General features: G+C 38.9%; 2 protein-coding genes across 2 annotated transcripts in view; one reads left to right on the top strand and one right to left on the bottom strand.

The window, feature by feature from the left end:
- LOC138018928 (large ribosomal subunit protein eL28-like) overlaps positions 1 to 20,000 on the top strand; it is a 169,706-nt gene that overhangs the window by 29,638 nt on the left and 120,068 nt on the right. The gene's annotated exons all lie outside the window — the stretch shown is intronic.
- Positions 17,038 to 20,000, bottom strand: part of LOC138018812 (uncharacterized) — a 3,732-nt gene continuing 769 nt past the window's right edge. The window contains exon 2 of the mRNA XM_068865494.1: positions 17,038 to 17,939. Coding sequence (XP_068721595.1) covers positions 17,787 to 17,939 — 153 coding nt within the window. The 3' untranslated portion in view covers positions 17,038 to 17,786. The remainder of the gene's footprint in view (positions 17,940 to 20,000) is intronic.

Raw genomic sequence — 20,000 nt, 5'->3', positions numbered from 1 at the left:
GGGCATTACATTTTTCTTTTTTTTTTTTTTTTTTTTTCCACTTTTTTTGCTTTGTTAAGTGTGTAACTATGTGTATTACGTCTGTTTGTGTATGCTAAGTGTCAACGTTCTGTAAACAATACGCCGCTTAAATGTGTAAACATGTACAACTTGCTTATGCAATGGGCCATTCTACGATACAATAACAAAACTCTGCCAATTCCTCCCTGTTTATCGAGGCCCGGGGCCCTTAAATATCCTGTAAGCAATAAATTGCTACAATAAGAACTATATCTAATCACTTTGGGTCTGGCGGAAAGAAAATCTCCCCAAATCGTTCAACAACTTCACTTATCTGCCTCTGCAAGGAAGACTGCTTTGGAACCTTGGAACTCTGATGGTGGTAAATCAATTGACATCTTTTCTTTGCGTGATCACAGAAATCCTCCTACAAATCAAATTCATGAATTAAGTAACCTTAATCATATGTCAGTAAGTGAGATTGTACAAGTACTCGTCGTATGTACGGAGTAAATTGGTCCTAATCTTTGTGTCCTTTGCTTCACAAGCTCGCTTAATGAACTAGACTTTTCACTCCTCGAAACACTATAGGTTTGATCCAATCGTTTTGCACTTGATTACACTTCTTTCACGTCACCTGCAAAAAAGGAATAGGCCTTATCACGGTTTTGGAAGCCATCTTGACGGGTAGGCAAATGTGTCCGAAATAGCGGTGTTTCTATGGGAATCTGCGTTGAAATAACGTGAGAAAACCTTGAATAAAGTCGACAGTTACTTGTGAAAATACATTGTTCGTGGTTCGTCTTACGAAGCTCGTTTCACCCCGACCAAGGGACTCATCAGAGACCTTTCTGCTTGGCAAACTCGTTCGCTAACAAAATTATGACAATAATCTCGCCTTATGTCGTATAAGGATTCCCGACCGCACAAATTCACGAGCAAACATTTACCTTGAACCTTGAACCTTGAATGATACCTTGACTGGCAAACTTACGTTGCTAACCAAAGGAGTTTACTGACAAGAATTTGAGGGTCCAACCTGCACTACTGGTTTTTTCCCTTTTTTTCCCACAGACGAATGTCTGTCTGAGCGTAAATTTCAAGCAATTGTATGGCCAAACTTAAAATTCCGCTTTGCAAATTCTAGTGCAAGTAGGATTCTCTTGGAAAAGTCCGAAACCGAAAATTTCAGAATCCTAAAACGAATCTTGCGTTTCGGTGCTAAAATCTATTAATGGATTTTTCAATCCAAAGTATCCACAGTCGTATGAGTCGCGGGGATCCTGTTTCGTTAGGAATGAACCGCAAAAAAATATTTGGAAAGCAGTCGTGAGAAATAAACAAATTTGCTTGCTGGGTAGGCGTTTTCAGTGTCGTTTCTTTGCAAAAGTCACCCAGAAATGATATCGGACAGAGTTGGGAAGATTTCACAGGAAATAAAAAAATCTGGGACGACTGAACGAGTTATAAGTGTTCGCTTTTGGAGGACGAAAATTAACTATTAACAGGTTATGGGCTCCTGCTAATGTCCTATCAAAACAATTCGTAGGTGGTTTATTGTGAGAGAGAAATTTGGCATTCAGTCAACGGACAAAAGGCCCATTTTCAGTTTTTTCTTTCCTTTGAATGCGAAGAGTCTATCCTTTTTGATCAATGATTCTTTTAATTAGACAAAAGTTAAGATAAAGTGCTCACCCAACTTCCAAGTTCAGTCATGTGTGCCCATAGTTCTTCAGCTGCAGTAGAACACAACTCCACAACCGACTCCGACCCGCAAGATCCCGTCGCCATCGCTGTAAGTTCTCCGGCAGTTATGACGAGAAATATAAATTCGTTCCACGAAAAAGTCAACTCTTTCAAATCAATTTCCATCGCAAAACTACTGATTGCTTTCTGAATGTCCACGCTTGATTGCACTGGTATGTCTAAACATGTTAAGTCTACTATCCCTCGTAACTTATCTGCAAGTGTCGTTAAATACCCTGTAACTTTTTTCACTGATGAAGAACAACAATGTATGTCCAGTCCACGTCTCTTTCGCGTGAAGAGATCCAAAAGCAACGTCAAGTCCCTTTTAAGTTCAAATTCAGTTAACTCCCTGACAACATCTTCTCGAGTCAATGATCGCATTACTTCCTTCAAGAAACTGACATCTTGCCAGGAGATCTTCCCCTCGTATTCTAAATCACGGAAAATTCTACAAGTGTTCGCGTACTGTTGTAAACGTTGTCCGGTACAGTAAAGACAAAGCTTTTTCAGATGTGCTTGTTCCAAATTTTTAGAAATTTGAAACAGAACAGATCTGTATTCCCGTCTAAGTTGGCTAGTTACTGTCGTCGAAGTGTTCGTCTTATGCATGGCGGTCAAAGTGAGTTCGAGAAAGCAAGTCACGTGACATCGAGTTGGTTACTCCGATTCTAGGAAAAACCGGAAGTTGCATGTGAGTGAGGCTTAATTAATGGCCCTAATCGGACGCCACAAATTCCTTAGAAAGACAACCTGTTTCAGAGATGCAAGAGAACAGAATAAGATCAAAATGAGTCGTGGTTTACCGTCAGGAAATGGATTGGTCTGAGGTATTTTTAAGCGAAAAGATTGATGATAAAGTTCAACTGGTACAAGATAAACTCGTGTCTTTGTATGGCAGCTGCTTTCCAACAATCTCTGTGAGAGTACTTCGAGAGACTCTCCTTTTGTGTCACTGCATGTTGGTGAACTGCTTAATGAGAGACGAAAGCTATTAAGACAGCACAGAGGCAGCATGCAAGTCAAACCCTAATCGATAAAGTCAACGCTTCAATTAGAAGAAATCAAATTCTAGCGGTGAAAAATGACATCAACGAGAAAGATGAAGTCTCCAAATCGTGGTGTTAATTCAATAACTGGTCGGAAGTTTACTCATTATCTGTCAGCTCTATCATCAGTCATTGTGAAAATAATGATTAGGTCTGCAACATTAACACTGACCCTAATTACATAGATCCTTAAGCCCTCTCTATTCCTGATGGTACTACGATTCCCGAGGTCATTTCTCTGGCCATTTGAAACGTTGTACTTAATCTGAAGAGAACAGCTGCCGGTCCTGGTCAACCTCCATTTTGGCTGTGGAGAGATTTCACCCCTTTGCTTTGCCCTTGACCTTGCACTAATCATATCCCACGTCTTCAATTGCTCCCTTAGATGTCAAATAGTCCCCACTTAGTGGAAAATGGCTGGTATCATGCCTTTACCAAAGGAAACTCCATTTAAGGACGTTCGCGCGAAAATCTCCCCACATTGAAATTTGTTTAATTTCTCGCCTGAAGTTATGCCATAAATTACTTATTCCAAAAATTAAGAAAAATTGGGGGGTCACCGACTTTGTTTCAGAGAAAAAGGCAAGGAAAAAATGCCCTGATTTTGATAGATAGGTAATCATAACGAGATGTGGCCTGATCTACTCATCCGTCGAAAATCATAAACTTAATATGTCAGAGTGAAGGTTTCTGTGCATAGAAATATAGGAGTGGGCTTTTTAGTTAATTGCATGCCGCTAGGGATGTCGTAAAGAGTATAGTTAATCCTCAATGAGCGTTTTCGCAAGCACTACCCGTTGTAACCACTTCCGGAATTCAGGACACACAAGCAAAGACAAATTTTAAAAAAGATAACTTCTTACATGGTGATTTTTTTCATTTCACCATATTTTGTAGATTGTAAGAAGAGCAAGTGATTAATGTCTTAAAAAATAGGGGTCACCAATGTTCTAAAAGAGTAAAACCGATTTGATGTTGCGAACCTCTTGGAAAATTTCGCTTGCAACGTTGTTGCGTGACCTGTCGGGGAAGGACTGGAAACCAAGACAGGATCCATGGATTAAAGGTTTTTGTAAAAAACAAGAACTTTCTGGAGCATAGCAACGAAGTTTCAAGCAGGCGTTATCTTCATTTGGTTAGTTTTTTGTATCATATCTCTGCATTGCCGTCATGCTCATCTTCTGGAGTGTGGTTTTTGTGAAATATAATCTCTGGCTGCTTCCTCGCAGGTCCGCACTATTCAAGTGGACGGGGAAGACAATACAATTCACCTCTATTTTCATGAAACTAAGGAACAGAACTTCAAAAACATGTATTCATTTTGAACTAAGAAGTTCGTAGTGTAATAAAAACATTAAAAACCTAACCCAATTAAATTTAAGTAAACCAACCTTCCTCGAGTTTTCCAAAGCTTTCAGCCACTACTCGATTAGCTACCTTTTCCAGACCTTTTCAATCCTCCCGCTCCTTTCTCTTTAACGTTTCATGATGAATTGGAAATAAATGTGCCATTCCTTTGCCGGCCTGGAATTTTTTCCCCGGCGTTTTTGTCGCCATAAGATCTTAAGTAATGCTTGAAGTAATGTGTGACATGTTACAGTCGCGTTACCAGCGCAGTAAAAGTTGCGCACAAACAATTAGCGCGAACGTCCTTAAGATTTTAAACCAGCTTAGACCTATATCGTTAACTAATATCATAATGAGGCTTTTTGAGAGAGTTGTTTTTAGATCTGAGCTCTTCTATCCAATGTCATTAATAATTCTATTGGTTCTGGTCAATTTGCATATCGCAAAGGCTACAATACCACCATGGCCTTGGTTAAGTGTCAGCACGAATGGCTTAAACAGCTTGATATAGCGGTGATGTTGACTTTATTAGAATTTTTTCATTTGATTTTAGTAAGGCATTTGATTCCTGACAATCCACTTCATCACCTCTTACCACCTACTAGGGATCGAGTTTTGAGATATAGGGGCTACTCTTTATTATACCTAGAGTAAGGACTGAACGTTTTAAAAGTGTTTTTATCAATAGGGCTTTATTTTGTTTTAGATAATTAGATAATTTTAGAAATGTGTAAACTGAACACGTCTGACTATTAATTATCCAGAGCTTCCAAGATAGTATGGAAAAAAGAGGTAAGTGCTTGGTTTGTTGAACATCCTGGGAGAGAAATTAAACTGTTGAGAATTTAGTTTGTCAAATACGCTAGTGAACAGAGACTCTGCAGGGAACCTTCAAGGACTTTAGCTAAAGAGAGGGTCAGAGAAATAGCCTTTAAGTCATTTTCAACATTCTTTGGAGGGCGAACCTTGGGAAGTGGGGCGACAATTGCACACTTCATCATCATCATTATCATCATCATCACTGCCGCTCGACACGAGCACGGCGGTCCAAACGAGGTTTGTCCAGGCAGCTAGCCAGAAGGCTGCCCCTGTTTAAGCGCTGCAGCAGCTTTTCGCCTTGCGCGTTTCTCGTCCTCAGCTATCCTCCTATTGGTTTCAAAAGTCTTAACGCCATCACAAACCGTTCTCCTCCACACCAGTTTGTCTGCTGGGGCTGTGGCCCAGTCAGCAATCTCACAGTCTTTAAAGGTCCTTTCAAGTGCGTCCTTGTATCTCTTTTTAGGAGCACCGACTCTTCGAGATCCAGTAGATAGCTGACTGAAGAGAAGCTGTTTTGGGAGGCGTTGTGCATTCATTCTGACCATGTGTCCATACCATCTGAATCTATGTTGCTGTACTTGTAAGGGAAGCTCAGTCAAAGACTGCAGCATTGGTGACACGATCATACCATTCGATATTCATGATCGACGGAGGTATCTTTGGTGAAATGTCTCGAGTTGCTTCATCTATAAGTAGTCCACGTTTCTGACCCATACAGGAGCGTTGGCGTAATGACGGTTTGATAGACTCGTATTTTGGTGTCCAACTCAAGTTCGTGGTTGTCGAAGACTCGCTTGCGTAGCTTTCCAAAGGCTGATGCAGCAGCGCTGATCCTGTTCTTGATCTCACCGTCAAGTGAAACATCACTTGCCACATAACTACCAAGATACTTAAAGTGTGGAACTTAAGATTGGTTCCATCTGCAGTAGTGATGGGAAATATCCCTGCTCAAGCTTCGAGTTATAAATATCCGCCAGCACAGGGGAAAAGCTCAAAGGCGAATTCTTTTCAAACAACATTGGGAATCTCATCAGGGCAGGATGATTTCTTTATCTTCAGAGCGTGCATGCAAAAGTCTTGTAGACCTTGTAATCTGAAACATAGAGGTGCTCAGCCACAGGACCCCATAAGAGCAGGGAGAGGCTGCGCGACGGCTTGAAATGACTCGTGAGGCTGCCCAAAAACTCAATAAACTTCTGCTCAAGCGACGCATCGTCAGTGACCTCATCACTAACCAGTGGACCATTGATTGCTGCACGTAAGACCTCCCAATTCTCTAATATCTTTCCAGTATCTTGAGCTGTTAGATTCTTGGAGGCTTGCAACTTTTTTGTTATAAAATCGTTTCTTACCCATAACACACTCCCTCTGTACCCTAATTCTCAGTGCCTTGTACACCGTAAAGAATCTTCCATATAAGGCCAAAGCTCTTCGTCGCCGCTTGGCAATACGTAGACGATATCCATGGCTTGTCAGATATGAACACTTTCACATAACACTCGGGGAAAAATAAATCCACAGCGTAAGTTAGAAAGCTGTAAAGCAGGTCAACTGTATCTTGGACATCTGGAGTCTGCTTGATTAATGACTTGTCCATTGATGTGATCCACGCCCCAAACTCCTTCAGTCGACTGCTCATGGTGTCGCGCTGTGAAACAGTTCTTGGCTACGTTTTACTTGTGAGACCTTCATTGCGTGTCGGAAGAAAAAATTGGTGTCGAATTGAATAATTGAATGATTTTACGTGTGATATATTGAAATGTAGGGAAGCTCATGTGAGCTACATCGAGTGCTAGAGCAAACAGCGGCGATGCGAAATACCCGATGTTGTCGAGAGTCGATCTGTGGATGTGTACGTCTCCTTTGCTAGTTCAAATTAATTATTCCTTGGTTCAACATAGGTAATCACAAAGAAAAGTGAGTTAAAGCTGAAATCCGCGTTTGTGCGATCGCCTTCAAATGCAATGATCAAATCACAAGTGCCACTGGCGAGCGCATTAAACTGGTGTATTTTGATAACAAGTATGAGAAAAAGTGGGTACTTTTGCAAACTGTAAGAAAACAGCAAGAAAAACCAATCCAAGTGCATGCGATTGGCGTGCGATCACGTGGTTTTCCAATTATAGGTATCCAATTTGAACAACACCAAATTGGATACCTGTAATTGCATGCACTTGGATGGGGTCTTTCATGCTGTTTTAATTTCCTACAGTTTGCAAAATATTATTGAATAGTATTTTAACTTTTTCACATAAAAAGTATTCAAAGACCTTTTATCCTCGAATTTTGCAATAGTTAGGATTACCGGTAATTAGTAATTGAACCTCGTGCCGTACAATTCAGGGAGTAAACGTGCTCGTAATTTCAAATCAGTCTCGCCCTTCGCGCTCGGCCGATTTTAAAATCACTGGCACGATCACTCCCTAAATTGACTTGAACCATGGTGTGTCTTCTTTGCCACCAAGTGTAAACGATGCTGCCCCTCCCTCTAGTCGTGGGCCTTCATTTGCCTCCTGGAGATTTTCGTTTGATGCACCATTTATCTTACCCCAGGGGTTCTTCTGTGAATGTTGGCATCTTCTCTGACCATAGAAGTGTATCTTATGCCACTATTCAAGAAGCTATTCGCCATATGAAAGCCTTAGGTTCAGGATGTTTTTGGCTAAGACGGATATAAAGAATGCTTTCCGGATAATTCCGGTGCGGCCACAAGATTAAGGCCTTTTGGGCATGAGATGGCAAGAGGCATACTTCTATGATCACTTTATGCCCATGTGGTGCTCTAGCAGTTGTAAAACCTTTGAGACTTTTGGTACCGCTTTGGAGTGGATTGCCACTTCTCAGCTGAGTATTAACACATCATTCGTTTGCTTGATGATTTTCTTGTTATAGCCCCCTCTCAGACCCTATGCCAAAATCAACTAAATTTATTCCTGGACCTTTGTTCTTACCTTGGCGTTCCCATAGCACCAGAGAAAACACTTGGCCCTTCTACTACACTCTCGTTTACGCGTATTGAATTAGATTCTGTTTCATTTGAAGCCCGTTTGCCCAAGGGGAATGTTGACGAGCGCCTAAACACCTTATCCAGTTTCATTGCACGCAAGAAAGTGACCCTACGGGACATTCAATCCTTAACTGGCTCAATTTTGCTTGTGCTGTCGTAGTACCCGGAAGGGCATTTTTACGCAGATTAATTGATCTTACTTTGGGGGCTTAAATATCCTAAACAATTGTTCATATCACTCGCGAGGTTAGATCAGATTTGTGTGTTTGACAAACGTTTTTGGATTGTTTCAATGGTAGGTCCTTCTTTCTTGAGGACACCTGGTACAGTTCCAAAAAACTAACTTGCTGCCGGGGCATTAGGTTTTGGGGCAGTTTTTGGTCATAAATGGTGCTATGGGACATGGCCTGAAAAGTGGATAGGTGCCAATATTGCTATTTTAGAGTTTTACCTCATTGTCCTTAATTTGTATTTGTGGGGGAGCAAAATGCTGAATCGCTGCATTCTATTCTTCATCAATAATGTATTAACAAGCAGTCTTGTAAAGATAAAGGGTTGATGTTTTTTGTTAGAAAACTAGTTTTGATTTCTTTGCAAAATGACGTACTGGTTAAAGCTAAACATGTTCCAGGTGTCCAAAACACTCTGGCAGACTCATTGTCTCGGTTATTGGTGGAGAAATTCAAAGGTTTGGCTCCAGCCTTTATGGACCAAAGTCCAACCGACATCCCCGTTGATCTGCAGCCTCAAAATTGGCACCCATAATATCAACATTATCGCAGTCTAGTCTTCAGCCTTCATCCATTCCAACATATCGGCCCGCATGGAAGCTTTTTTCTTAGTTTTTGCTGTCTATGTTATCAGAGGTTGTTACAAGGCTTCCTATTTCACCCTCTGTCCTTTATTCCTTATATGTATGATCATGATTACGCTCCATGAACTGTTAATACCTATGTTTCTGCTTTGGATTATGGTCATAAATTATCTGGGTTCCCAGATACTACAAAAGTATATTTCATTATTCAGATGCTTACTTAAGGGGTCAATCACCAAAGTTCCAATTATCAACATCACTATCAGAAGAGATCAGCATCAGAGCTACTAGTCAAGTACAAGACTTTCAAGTACCGAGGGAGTACTGTTTCAGAGAATGCTAGGTTGGAGGATGAGCTATCTCTCAGAATGGGAAGAGCGAGTGCTGTGTTTGGAAAAGTGAGGGAGAGACTGAGGAACAATCGACATGTGTCTATCCGTGTGAAATGCAAAGTGTACAGAGCGACAGTGCTGGCGACTTTATTGTACGGTGTTGAAACTTGGACTGTCTACAGAGTGCAGCTGAAGAAACTCCACGCGTACATGATGAGACACCTTCGAGCCATAATGAACATCTCATGGAAAGACAAAATAACCAACATAGAAGAAGTGTTGAATCGAGCTGGTCTACCATCAATGGAGGACTTGCTAATACAGATGAATCTGAGGTGGCTCGGACATGTTGAGAGGATGGACCACGCACGTCTCCCTCGGCAGCTACTCTACTCACAGTTATGCGAGGGAAAACGCAATCTGGGTAGACCAAGGATCAGATTTAAAGACACTGTAAAAAGAAACCTGGAGAAGCTGGACATAGACAGGAGTTCCTGGCAGCAGAAGGCTAAGGACAGAGCTGTGTGGAGGAATCTGATCAGACCCAAATGAAACAGCCATTGTCACCCACTACAGGTTGCTATGATGATGACTTAAGGGTCATGGAAAGCTGTGTTCTCGTCTAGATACAAGGAAAGGTTACGTTTATACAAACGTTGGCCGTGTAGCACTTATATTTTAAACAGAGTTAACTGAATAAAGTGTAATGTGAAGTGCTAGATTTCTATCCCATATGAACCATGTGAGCGTTAGCCCTACTGATGGAAATGGGCCCACACAAGGACAGAGAAAAACTCTGACCAGGGTAGGAATTGAACCCACGACCTTCGGGTTAGATCTCCGTCGTTCTACCGACTGAGCTACAAGCTCAGACGGGAGCAGGCCGTAGGAACTGAAGATGTTAAAGTCACGGCAATGAACATGTATAAGTACAAGGAAAGGTTACGTTTATACAAACGTTGGCCGTGTAGCACTTATATTTTAAACAGAGTTAACTGAATAGATACCCGGCTACCCATCACACTGTCTAACCTTCGCAGAATCATCGGTTCCGCTGTTCTCTTTTGCCAGACACATGATGATATTCATTTAATCAGAGCGCGCCCTGGCTTTCTTTGCCTGCGCGAGGATTGGTTCAGGGCGCAACCCACTGCTCAACTTCACCAGCTTACCCAGTTGGTAAATAATTCACGGGCAGTTAAAGCCCTAAAGTTCACCTTTCTACACTTTAAGCATCATTACAACTAGCGTCCTTTTTCAGTCGTGATCAGTCATCAAGAATTATTCTGTCCTGTTGAAATTTTACTGCAGTATTTGTTCCTTTGAAAGGGAAAGCCTGGGTCCCTCTTTGTTTTGGCAGATGGCTCACCAGTCACCAGATCATATTTTACAGCGAAGCTTTCCATAGCCATTAAGTGCTGTGGTTTTGACCCGTCCCCTTATAAAGGACATAGCTTCCGTATCGGTGTTGGCTCTTATGCTGCAGATGCCGGCATGTTGGATGCACAAATTATGGCATTAGGGCGTTGGAAATCCAATGCATTCTTGAAATATATTTGCACTCCATCATTAACTTGAATTCATTCCCTCATAATATCCGATCATGTCATTCTATATCTGTATTTAAAGGCTTACTTAAAACCTGGCTTTTCAAACAAGCATACCTGGACTAGTTATTGCCATTGAGTTGGTGCAAGATTTTATGATAAGATTACAAAACCTGTGTTATCTCATGGGTTTATTCTATTGTTTATGTGTTTATTGTTTTATGTTTTTATCCTTGTCTATTAATCATGATATTTTTATTAATTATTTCACTATATCCCTTTTTATAAATACATTCTTTGTAAATATTTACTTATATTCTTATGTACATAATTTTATAATCTAGTTTTTAACTTATTGTCATTGTAAAGCGGTTTTGAACCTTGGAATTATCGATATATAAATTATTATTATTATTATTATTATTATTATTATTATTCACTTTTACTAAGGCTTTTTGAGGAATGTAAAGATAAAAAGGTGAAATTTCTTTGGAATACTGACTGGAGATAGGCCGCTTCATTCGTTTGCTTTGGTTAGTCTATAAAACAAAATACAGTGTAGGGCTTTTTACCCAATATTCTTTTCACGTTTTTGATTCCTGTACTAGGAGGAATGGGTTTATTTTTTGTTGTCGAATGTCATTGACTTGACCTATCACATGCCATATTTTTTTTTATGTTAGGCTAATTGTCTCCTTAAAAAATTACTACAAGAGAGCGCGTTGGATATGAGAGAGACCACTGAGTATTGTCCCCGCAGAGGACTTTTAATTTTATATTTTTGAAACTTCTTTTCCTTTGCTTGATTTCATTGTTGTTTTTGGTTGTTAAAAGCTTTTTTCAATCCTCTTTTCCCGTTTTTTCATTTCTGTACTTGGAGGAATGGTGATAGAATCCCCAAGCAGTGCCGTTGCTAAGTGGGTCTTGTGAGCGCTCTGGGCCTGATTGCCACTTCTATGTTTCTTTTTGTTGTCGTTTACACAACCTATTACATATTTATTAATTTACGATCTTTCATCTCCCTGAGAGGGTAAGATAATGGCGGGTGTTGGCTCACAATGGCCAAATGAACACACTCAGAGTGTCTGTAGACTGTCACGTAGTAAATAAATCCGAATCCGTTCAAAGAAAGAAGCCAAGAAAATGATATGTTACAAAAGACTAATACAAAAATATCTGCTTCAAGTCTCAAGTCTGGTCGGTGAATTGTTTGTAAGTTATTTGCCGAAACATGTCAATCATTTTTACAGAGCTTTTTATGGAGACGCCATGTTAAGTTGGGAAAGCCCTACTTCATGGAGTACCCTATGGAGTACCTAAATGGAGTACCCTTAAAAAGCATTTATTGGTCAACATGGTGAGGCATTTAGATGCACGTACCTTTATTTATTTCGAGTTTTGCAGCTCTTCGATTGTTAGAGATCGATTCAGTTCACGAATTGGCCGCCATCTTGAAATTTCGTAGATATTTCATGTATTCCTTATTGTAGTGTATTTATTTTTTTGTGAATTTAGACAAATATTCATACAAACCCTTAACTAAACCCCTATATACCCATATAGACCCATGTATGCCCGTAATATACCCATGTATGCCCTGTAGTATACAGTGTCAGGAGCCCATCTGGAGCGTGCAACTTCCATACAGCGTCTGTGAAACGGCGTTTTCACAAGTAGGTTTATTTTTAGACTAGCCCTTCCCGCGAATTAGGTCAAAAAACAAAGGCAGTTCCGGTTCGGTGACCCTATGACGTCAGCCTAATTTCTTGTAATTGGTCATCGGGCTCCTGTGGGTGTCTCATTAGCGGGAAATTCAATCTAAACATAACCTTACTTGTGAAAATGCCGTTGCACGAAAATAGTTAATTTGCACGCTCCGGGTGATGGGCTCCTGACAGTGTATACCCACACATACCCATGTAAGTGCTGCCCCTGTTTACCAATATATACTCATGTGTGCCCCTGTATACCCACATATACCCATTTGTAGTCTGATGAAATTACCGTGTACAATAAAGTTTTCCCTTCCATTCCATGGAGGTATATATATATTTTTTTAAATTTCCTCCATTTATTTATTTTACATTTACATTGTACTACAATATTTGAAGATGACGATGCTATTTGTGAAATTAAATAACAGGTTTCAAGAATAAATGGAGAGGGCAAGATATAGTTAAACTAATTACATGCCCTTTGATTAAATTACAGTTTTATTTAGGTTAAAAGAGAAAAAAGAGAAGTATTAACACTATTACTATAAAAAACTATCAAAAATATATAAAGAGAGGAAAAGATATATACACACACACACACACACACACATATATATATATATATATATATGCAACATTGGAGAGTCGGCGTGACGATGATTAATACTGAGCAAGATAATAGTTGAAAAGTGCTCTTTTGAACGATTTTTTAGTTGTCTTTTCACGTATAGATAAGGGAATATCATTCCAATAGTAACATCCTATAACTGTTGGGCAGAATTTGCGTATATTTATTCTAAAGCTACTAGGATTTAGGTATTGCAGGGATGCACTTCTTGTATCATAATTATATTGCTCAGATACAAAGGCCAACGTGAAATTAGATGGCTTTTTATCTACTAAGTGATCATAAATCAGTTGGCAGGTATTTAGCTTAACAATGTCAGGGAGCTTAATGAGGCCAAGGTTTACATAATGAGGCGTAATATGATCTCGAAGTGGAACATTATTAATAACTCTTACAGCTTGGTTTTGCAGCTTTACCAATTGTGATACTGGAGCTTCGTAATTATTACCCCACAGAATGCAGCCGTAGTTTAAATAGGGGTAGACAAGTGCGTAGTAGATACTTATCAAAGACTGCTTTGTTACATGTCGTTTCAGCTTTGCGATGATATTTACACTTTTGCTGATTTTACTACTAATATGGTCAATGTGATCTTTCCAAGACAAAAAGCAATCAAGAACTAATCCTAAGTATTTAATGTTGTACGACTGCTCAAGATATTGGTCGGCAATTTTTAGAGGAGGGTGTAAGTTAGAATTAACTTTTTGTCTCGGTTGGAAAACTAAGTATTTTGTTTTACTTAAATTCAAAGTTAATCTGTTAGAACAAAGCCATTCATAAATTGCTGGCAATTCAGAATTTATTAACTGTAGCAATAACTCTAGTTCCTTACCAGCCACTGTCAGCGAAGTATCATCGGCAAATAGTCTTATGGAAAAGTAGTTAGTTGCATTAATAATATCATTTATATAAACTAGAAAAAGAACCGGACCTAAGATCGACCCTTGGGGTACTCCTGAGTTTATTTCTAGGAAGTCAGATTCAACGCCATTAACAAACACTTTTTGCTTCCTTTTGTTTAGGTAAGATCTAAACCACTTGTTTTCAATGTCTCGTATACCATAAACGTCAAGTTTTGATAATAGGATATAATGGTTGACCGTATCGAATGCTTTACTTAGGTCTAGAAATATGGAAATGGCATAATTTCCTTCGTCAAGGGCTTTTGTTATTTCATCTATAAGGTCTACCAAGCAGTCAACCGTGCTCATGCCAGATCTAAAGCCATATTGATTTGGTACCAAAATATCTTCATAGGTGAGATAAAATGATAATTGGTTAAGAACGCATCTCTCAAAGATTTTACTTAGTGCTGAAAGGACTGATATGGGACGATAGTTATTGCATGAAGAACGAGAGCCTTGTTTATAGATTGGTATAACTTTGGCAATTTTCAAGTTATCAGGAAATATGCTATGTTTAAGTGACAAATTTATGATATGTGTCAGCGGTCGAAATATTTCAAGTGCAGCAGAGGATAATAAGAGCGGATGTACGTTATCATAGCCAAAAGATTTCTTTGTGTCAATACTTTCTAATAGTAGATAAACCTCGGTTTCATTTACTTGAGCGAAGCGAAAGGTTGATTTTTTCCTCTTCATATAGGTTGAGTAGTGGCGATCTGCTTTTGGCAGTTTCGATGCAAGTTCAGTCGGAACATTACAGAAGTACCTGTTAATAGCATTTGATATTGAAGATGGATGCTGGAGATCTTTATCCTTAACTTTCAGATTGTCAATGTTCGAGGATGGCCGCTTTTTATTGATTATAAGGTTAACATTATCCCACATTTTTTTTGTTTTTGCGGAGTCCTTAAGTACACTATCGTAGTATAAGGTTCGAAGGGCTTTATTAATTGAGACAATCCTGTTTCGATAAATTTTATATTTTTTATGATAATAAATATTTTGAGTTGTCAACCATTTTTTATAGAGCTCGTTACGAACTTTGATTGATTTTCTCAATCCTTTCGTCATCCACGGCTTGTCGGACGTATTTTTTATATTAATCGATTTAAGCGGTGCATGTGCATTGCTAATGCTATTGAAAGTATGAAGGAATCTAGTTAAGCTTTCGTTTACATCAGGAGGTATATATGGGCATACACAGGCCTGAATGGGTATGCATGGGTACTCGCTTTTTCTGAATATTTGTCTAAAAATACACTATATTAAGAAATACACGAAATACCTACGAAACTTCAAGATGGCGGCCAATTTGTGAACTGCATCGAACAAAAGGTATGAACATCTATATACCTCGTCATGTTGATGAAGTATTCAATTTGACCAATAAATGATTTTTAGGGGTACTCCATTTGGGTACTCCATAGGGTACTACATGGAGTAGGGCTCCACGTTTTGTCCTCTCCCTATTAAGTTGGTGTTCCTCGAATGGCCTCAAATGAACAAAACATCTGGACCTCAGTTTGCGATAAAAGCCCTCTCTTTTTGCTCGTGAACTGAACTAAATGAGCACCAACATGTCTTCTACAGCTTTTAATGCTTAATTTGCCAAAAATCACAAGTCACAGACGGGAATGCTCGTCGGAAATTTTGAATTTAACCCCACATAAATGATAAAAAAAGCTCTTCAGTCATGCAGTACTATTCCTGATATTATAAATCGTGTGTCCACTTTATGGAATACTTTCAGATGTGAAGTTCAATCATCGCGAACGAAAAGGATTTGCTATAGCTTATATTGTGAGCAAAGAGTGGTCTAGAGCGCGCTCAGAGAAGAAGAGAGAAGATTGAGATTTCTAATCGCCGTACGGGAGTTTGGAAATACTGAAAGGAATAAAATTGGAATCCCGAAGCGGGGCTTAATTTAACATCGGTGGGGCACATTTATGACTACGAACGACGTAAATATAGCAAACCATCACGTGATCAGAGTTGCTTCGATGGTTCAGTGGGAACTTACTCGCTCCCGGGGCGCGTGGTCTCGAGTTCGAGGTGCGATGGTTCCGGTTGTATCATAACGGGATTCTTATCGAGCGGGTAATCTACTATCCCTGGGGTATGAACATTTGTGACTACGATGAAAACAAAAATTTAACTGGATTATTACCGTGGTATGCATGATATACATCCCACGTAATAAAGTTACATTACTTAATTGTCTTATTAGTGTCGGATTCCTGCAGCCCCGCGTGGATTAGTGAAAAATCCTACAAGCGCGTGGATTCCTGCAAATTCCTACAAGCGCCATAATCGTTCATTATTGTTACTTTAGCCATAGCCATTGAACTCCATGTTGTTTTTGAAGTACTTCATTTTGGCCCAGTAAACTAGCTTCAAAATGCAGCAGCTATCTAATTTATCAGGGGTCGGAAGGGAAAAGTATAAAGAACTTTACGCTCTCGCTGTCGCCAAGCGCAACACTAGTCGATCAATACTGATACACATTTCGAAAGCTCTCAACGACGCATACCATAAGAGGTGTTTTAGGCACCCCTTTAAGTGGCAGCTCCACATACAAGAAATGAGGTTAGCTAGGTTAGCTGGGTTGGGAACACCCGCCTAGTATAATGGCTTTGCCATGCTGATGAAGCCCAAAATGTGCGAAATAGCACTTTTTCCTCTTGTTTTAACGGCAAATAAAGAAGCAATTCAAGTTTTAGTTGGTGAAAACAGTTATTTTGGGGGCTAAGGATTGGCACCATCATTATGAAAAGGATCCAGATCCCTTCCAAAAACAAATGGATCGCGATTTTAGGCCCCAAAACGGTCTCGAGAAGAGATTTCTCTGGACTGCTCTTTGAAGGACGGACGGTGACCCTCTTCTCAAGCCCGCGTTTATGTTATCCAGAAAAATGGTTTTGTTTTCGTTATCATGTCCGCTGGATAGGTGTAACGCGTGTCTTGGAAATCACGTTTCACTTCCTCCATGAATAGGTGCTAGAGGTCATTTGCTTCCATTTCATTAGGGAAGATTACGTTTCAAAACGAGACGGAACTTAGGTAACAGAATGATCGTTGAGTACAAAAGAAAGTGCAAACATTAAGTGCATAAAACAAAGCGAAACTCATCACTGAGAACAATGCTTTATTTGAAATTCTTACAAATAGCATTTCACTAAAAGGAAGTAATATAACTGAGAAAAGAAAATAAGGAGTCCGAACCGCCACAATGTAATTTTTTTGTCACTAAATTTGTTCCGCCACAACTTATGTGATTTGCCACTTCTGGTAACTTCTGCTTGTTTGTTTGTCTGTTTTTTGTTCTTATTGCTTCTTTGTTTTCCTTTTTTTTCTGGTATTTATGTTAATTTTCATGTTTTTGTTATGTGTTTTCTTTTTCCTTTTACCGTTTTTTTCTTTTTTTTTATTTAATTCCTGTGTTTTCCACTTTTGTTTTTTGTTTTTTTATTTTCTTTCTTTTTTTTGTTGTTGTTTGTTTTTTTTTTTTTGTTTTTATCTGAAAAGTCTACTGATCATCCCTTTCATCCCTTTGGATTGTTGAGAGACGACAGTAATGTTCTATATTGAGGAGAGATAAGTTGCTTCCCCTGGCTCCTTCTCCAGCTTCACATTTGCTTTCTCCTCCTCAGTTTCATTGTATTAGTGTTCACCATCATCAACATCATCATCATCATCACCATCATCACTATAATTGCTGCTATCATGTTTCAGTAATTTTTCCGTCGGTGTCTGCAATATAATTATGTTGCCCTCCTCCTTTACCTGGGCTTGGGACCAGCAAGATATCACTGACATTGGCAGATCTATCCAGGCGGAGTTGCATCTCAGGTATGTTCTGTCAAATTTTAAAGTTCATTCACTCACAGCTTGGTTGCTGGAAAAATGGCGTTTTCATAAACTGGTCGACTGCATCAACCACAATTTTCTTCGAGGAAGTAGTGTTTCCGTTAGAGTCGTGATCATTGTAAACTTCATTGAATCGTTGTTTCACGTGCTGGCAAAATTCCTCCTGAAAACGAGATCATAAGCTGGTCAGAACGATGATTTTGCATCAGTGGCCAGTTGTCCAAATAGTGACGGAAATCATTCATATGTATTTTGTATCTATGTTAATTTGGAATAAGGACGATAAGTCTGATACCCGTCGTCACAACCTTGAAGAACCCGCATAAGACTTTTATCCTAGGTTTATACTAGATACTAATGTTTATGATTGGACAGGGTTTTCTATTTTTTTTGCACGAGCGAGTTATTGTAAGGCGCATCGAGCTACGGTATCTTTCATTATGATAATGATGATGACGATGATGACGGTTATTATTATTATTATTATTATTATTATTATTATTATTATTATTATTATTATTATTACATTTTCGCGCAGCCTGCCACAGAATACTGGGTTAACCCTTGGAGCAAGTTGCTACACGCAACCTCAGGTCCTAGGTCTAAGCCACTGATCCAACGTACACCGACAGGAAAATTGTCCACGGTTGCTTGCTTCGAAACTCTGTCTCCTTAATGTCCAACACGCTTCTAAGAATTCTTGCCGTCCCAAATAGAGCAGTTTTTTTTGCAGTACTTCTACCTGTATCACTATTCCAATCTTTTTCAAAAATTCCTTTAGTTTTTGTGACAGTCTCCAGAGCGCTAACGACTACTGGGACAACTTCCACTTGTCTTAATGTCGACATTATCATAATTTCCCCTTTAAATCTCTGTACTTAATTATTATTATTATTATTATTATTATTAGTATTATTATTATTATTATCATTATTATCATTATCATTATCATTATCATTATCGTTATCATTATCATTATCACAGTCTTTGCTGGTGCCCCTTTTTGTACGTCAGCTGGGCGCAAACCATGCACATGGGGTATCATTTGTTCAAGTCAATAATTCTGTTCAGATATTATTATTATTATTATTATTATTATTATTATTATTATCATTCGCATATTAATTGTATCAATTTTATTTTGTGAATAATCTTGAATTATGAATAAAGTTCATCATCATCATCATCATTATTATAATTATTATTATAATTATTATTATTATTATTATTATTATTATTATTATTATTATTGTTGTTGTTGTTGTTTTTATTACTATCATTATAATTATTGTTAGCAGGTGAGATATCACACTAACCAATGAAGACCAGTGGAGGGGCTTTAAAGTCCAACAGCGGCCCAAAGATACCCACCAGCTCTCAAAGTATAAAAAGATTTGCCTTGTGTACGCTTTGATATCCCCGCGAACAGCACGAAAATAATATCATAGCCCCTCAGGAGGAGATCCTCCTCAATCTCATTGTCCACTTTGCTCAAACTAACATAACTGCGGGCTCCTAGCTTGTGAGGGCAAGTTTACTTGCACTCTTATTGAGAAGCAAGTCAGACCAAATGATCTTCTCTTTCGAACGGCTATTTCGAATTTCACAGATAGGGATATTAGCACCAAAGAAAAATTTTGCCACTAGATCATCAAAGAGGTCTACTTTTCAGACAGTAATAAACAGTTCTTTGAGGTAGGGACATGAACTATACACAAGGAACAAGTATGCTATTACTTTCTCAATATCTCTATAATTAATTTTCGTGACCACTGCCAACATAAAATATTTGACGACACGAAATAAATTCCCTGGCCTTAGGCAATATATCAACTTGAAGACAGAATTGTTAATTCGCAGATCCAGATTTACCAAGCGAATACGTATTGAATTGAGGCCAAGTAGAACGTCGAGTATCCATAGCAAGCATTCTCGATCGTACAACACATCGCTTTAAACAGACCTTGTAACAAATATATAGGAGGTTGCTTCTCTATGTTTCCGGTCTCGGTCGACTAGAATCGTAGTAAAGGTAAATGCTGAAGAATATAAGTGCCCATCGATGCTTACCTAACATTCTAAGAGTCTTTTTTTTTTTCAAAACAGTACGTGGTAAAAGAGAGCCGAGGTTTTCATACTTGTGTTATCCAATATTCAGATTTGAATAATTAAAGAAGTTCAAGATCAAAGTGAAAATGAAATGGTTTCGCAGAATACCATTTCA

Source organism: Montipora capricornis, chromosome 2 (genome assembly GCF_036669925.1).
Source record: "Montipora capricornis isolate CH-2021 chromosome 2, ASM3666992v2, whole genome shotgun sequence".
Lineage (NCBI taxonomy): Eukaryota > Metazoa > Cnidaria > Anthozoa > Scleractinia > Acroporidae > Montipora > Montipora capricornis.
The sequence above is the reverse complement of the archived record's forward strand: the minus strand, read 5'-3'. Positions and strand labels throughout refer to the sequence as shown.